The sequence below is a fragment of the Condylura cristata genome, unplaced genomic scaffold (genome assembly GCF_000260355.1).
Source record: "Condylura cristata isolate star-nosed mole 26May11 unplaced genomic scaffold, ConCri1.0 scaffold00012, whole genome shotgun sequence".
Lineage (NCBI taxonomy): Eukaryota > Metazoa > Chordata > Mammalia > Eulipotyphla > Talpidae > Condylura > Condylura cristata.
Window position 1 is genome coordinate 18,318,198 of NW_004567113.1, and position 3,500 is coordinate 18,321,697.

Consider the following 3,500-nt stretch of genomic DNA (forward strand, 5'->3'; position numbering starts at 1 on the left):
TCCCTCCCCTTTGCGGACACTCGCCCACCTCCCCTTTTCTTTGTTGAACATTGTATAAACAGCCCTGTAACTTGCCAAAGGGGAGGACGGTGGGCTTTCGGACACGACTCTGCTGCCCTCCTTATTTGTTGACAAATAAAACCACTTTCCTTTTCCTCAAACTCTGTTTCCTTTTATTGGCTGAGGGAAACTGAGACCCGTGTTCGGTAACAGGACTGGTCACAAGCTAGCCTGCCCATTCTGTCCTGACTAGGGGACTTCCTGCACCGCATGTTCATCAGGAGACTGCCCCTCTGGACTCTGAGATAGAGAATACTAGTGCCTATGAATCCATAGTGGTGCTGGACGACGACATGGGGCCACACCTCTCTTTCCTGCTTCCTCCTGACCATGTCACTGCCCTGCTGGATGCTTTCAGACTAAAACAAGTAAGCTTCCCTGGGGGACATGGCCACCACCTTGCTCCCTAAAGTGTCAGGGGGCCAGACCCCAGTAAAAAGGGAATGACCCCAGACTTCGTATTGTTTGTGTCACCAGAGAGATGTCACTCCCCTTTGCTTAGTTAGCACCTTGTATTTCACCAGCCAGTTTCTATGCATTGGAAACGTCTCCTCCTAACCAACTAGCTCCTCTTCATTCATTCACCCCCACCACCCCATGTGGTTACTGAGTATCGCTGTGTGTGAGCATGTTCTGAGCACTGGGGTGATAGCAGTAGGCATGATAGACACAATTCTATGCGCTCATGAGGCTGACTTCTAGCTGGGAGGCAAAAATCAATCATAAACAGCAAACAAGAGAAGGAAATGCATAGAAAGTTCCTGCCTCAAGACCCTGTCTGAGTGCCAGGACACTCAGGTCAGCCACCCTGGCCACCCACCGACCGCAGGGGAGGAGCTTCGAGAGAGTCATAGCCATGAGTGGGGTGGACCTTCATTCTTCTGAAAGCATTGGGGAGACCTTGAGCACAGGACTGATAGCATCCAACTTGCATTTAAGTAGAGTGTAAGGAGCAAGGATCAAAGCGAGGAGACCAGTTCATGCATAGGACTAGTGATTAGAGCCCAGTGGTGAAGGCAGAGTTAGTGAGAGATCAGATTCAGGCTGTCCATGGGGTTCTGCTCCTCCCTCTGTTCATAGAGTGAATGGATTTGTTTACAATGCCCCCTTCTTCCTGGTAAAGAAGCATTTACTATTCCTTAAGTGGCTTCTGCTGAGGTGATTCGGAATTGTAACCTTAGTTGAGAGCTGACTGTACACTAAACGTTACTATAAAGAGTGTGTGTGTGTAGTCATAGTCTCACAATTGATTTATGAAACATATCACATTACTATTATCAGTTGTATAGATGAAATCTTTAAGGAACAGAAGCTAAATCATCAAGCCCATGGTTTCAAAGCAAATAAGCAGTAAAAGAAATCTTCAACCCAGGCAGTCTTACTTCAGAATTTCACTCACTTGGGATGTAGCTCTGCCTCTACCAAGAAGATAGATGGTCCTGGAGGATGCGAGATGCTAACAAAGGTGTTGTTGCTACAGCACAAGCTTCTTTAATTAGCAGATGAGGAAAATTAGAAATCAAAACAAAGTTAGCAGAAACTCAGTGAAAATATTGAACACCTTCCTATGTGAGTGCCATAAAAATGTATTATTTTTAATCACAGTTGTGTTACTAAATATTTAAGAGTCAATAAATGCACAAATCATTATAAAATCAAGGCTAATATCACTCAAAAGAGGTGTTATGTGAAAAATTTGAACTGCTATTGTTTAGTAGAATCTGTGAAGTTATAAAAAATCAACCACTGAGCCTTTCCATAGCCCTATCAAATTAGAGTCTCCTTGGGTGGGCTTTAGGCACTGGGAATCCATGATTCTATAATTTTGGTGTGGTCTTACAAAAGGAATCACTGTAAAGTATCCTATAAATAATGTTTTTTAAAAAAGATAATTAAAGAGCACCAAGTTCTAAAATATTCACTAATTGCATTAAAGCAAGTACAGTTTCACCTAATTAACCCCAAAGTCCCTTACCTAAAACTTCAACTATGTGCTTTTTATGCACCAGACTTTATTTTACATAAACCTAATTATTTAATTTTCAAAGTAAACCTATGAAATAGGTAATATTTTATCCTTATTTTGCAGATGGAGAATTTGGGCTATAACATAATTACATAGCTTTGCCACAAAGGTGGTCTCTCTCCACAGCTTTTGTTCTAGCCTTTGGGGAGTGACAGTAGCACCCCCAGACCAGCCTATCAGTGATGAGGGGGAAATCTTGTGGGAGAGATTAATGATGGAGTTCTTTCTCCAAAAACAGAGTTCTTGGGTGGTTGAGATGTGAAAAAAGAGAGTAATGTAACACAAACCCCTGACTAATTCCAGACTAACTTAAAAATTGTTCCTTTTTCATCCCAGGATTAGCAGGGTAGAGGAGTCAGCTCTGAGAGCTCTGTGGGAAAAGCTATTTGCTCATTCTTCCAATCTGCTCAGTGAATTTAAGAGGCTTGATGCACAGAAAACTGGTAAGAAAACTATTATATGAATAGTCAAGGGACCTATTCATAGAAGGAAGCTAGTCAAAAAAATCTTTGTCTCACAATTGTTATTGACTAAATATTTGCTGAATGAGCAAATGATCTTTGTTCATTAGACATTAGACAACCTCTTTGATGGCTCCCTGCATTTTATTCAACTTAATCCCAGCTATGTTTTATACAATTTAAAATTCCCAGAATATGAACTGGACAAAATATAGTTGGAGGTGGTGAGAAAAAAATGGAGTTAGGAGGAGGGTGACATGATCAGAACTAAGCAAAAAACAACAAATGGGGCAGTTTGTTAGTATGTATCCAAGATTAGCCAAAGTCCAAAAATTTGGCCTTATGTTGTTAGGTCTGTTATGCGTTTTACCCTCTATATTAGACATTTTTTCATTTTTTTCTCACCTCAATGAAATGTCTAATTCACCCTCATTAGATATTGCAGTATTGAAAATCACAGTAGTTGTTACAAAGTCAGGGCAATATCTTTCCATACACATACAACTAATACTCTGTAGGTCATGTTTTATGGTATGATTTACAGGAATGTGGCATGATTCCAATAGTTTGACCAGATTTAGCAAATACAAATAGGATGACTAATTAGACAGGCAACAAATGATTTTTTAATCTAAGCATTCAGTAAACATGCAGTAAGTAGTTGGGACATACTTATCCATTGGGGTCTATATGAAATTCCTATTTAACTGGGCATCCTGCATTTTTATGGCCACTCTGGTATCTAGCCAAGTCTTTTGTGACCACTAGAGAAGAATAGTTGTAACTGGGTGGTCCCTAGGAGAAGGGAAGTTCCAGGTTCCCTGCCCCACCCAGAAGGAGGGTGGAACTGAGCAGAGAAAGAAGAAGAGAGAAGAGAGGAGGAGGCCAGATGGAGAAAAAGACGGAGACCTGAGGAAGCCACATGGAGCAGCAAGCATGTGATGAAGAAACCG

General features: G+C 41.3%; 1 protein-coding gene across 1 annotated transcript in view; it reads left to right on the forward strand.

Annotated features, from left to right (window-relative positions):
* Nucleotides 1-3,500, forward strand: part of PPEF2 (protein phosphatase, EF-hand calcium binding domain 2) — a 50,935-nt gene that overhangs the window by 1,879 nt on the left and 45,556 nt on the right. The window contains 2 exon segments of the mRNA XM_012724012.1: nucleotides 254-274; nucleotides 277-428. Coding sequence (XP_012579466.1) covers nucleotides 254-274; nucleotides 277-428 — 173 coding nt within the window.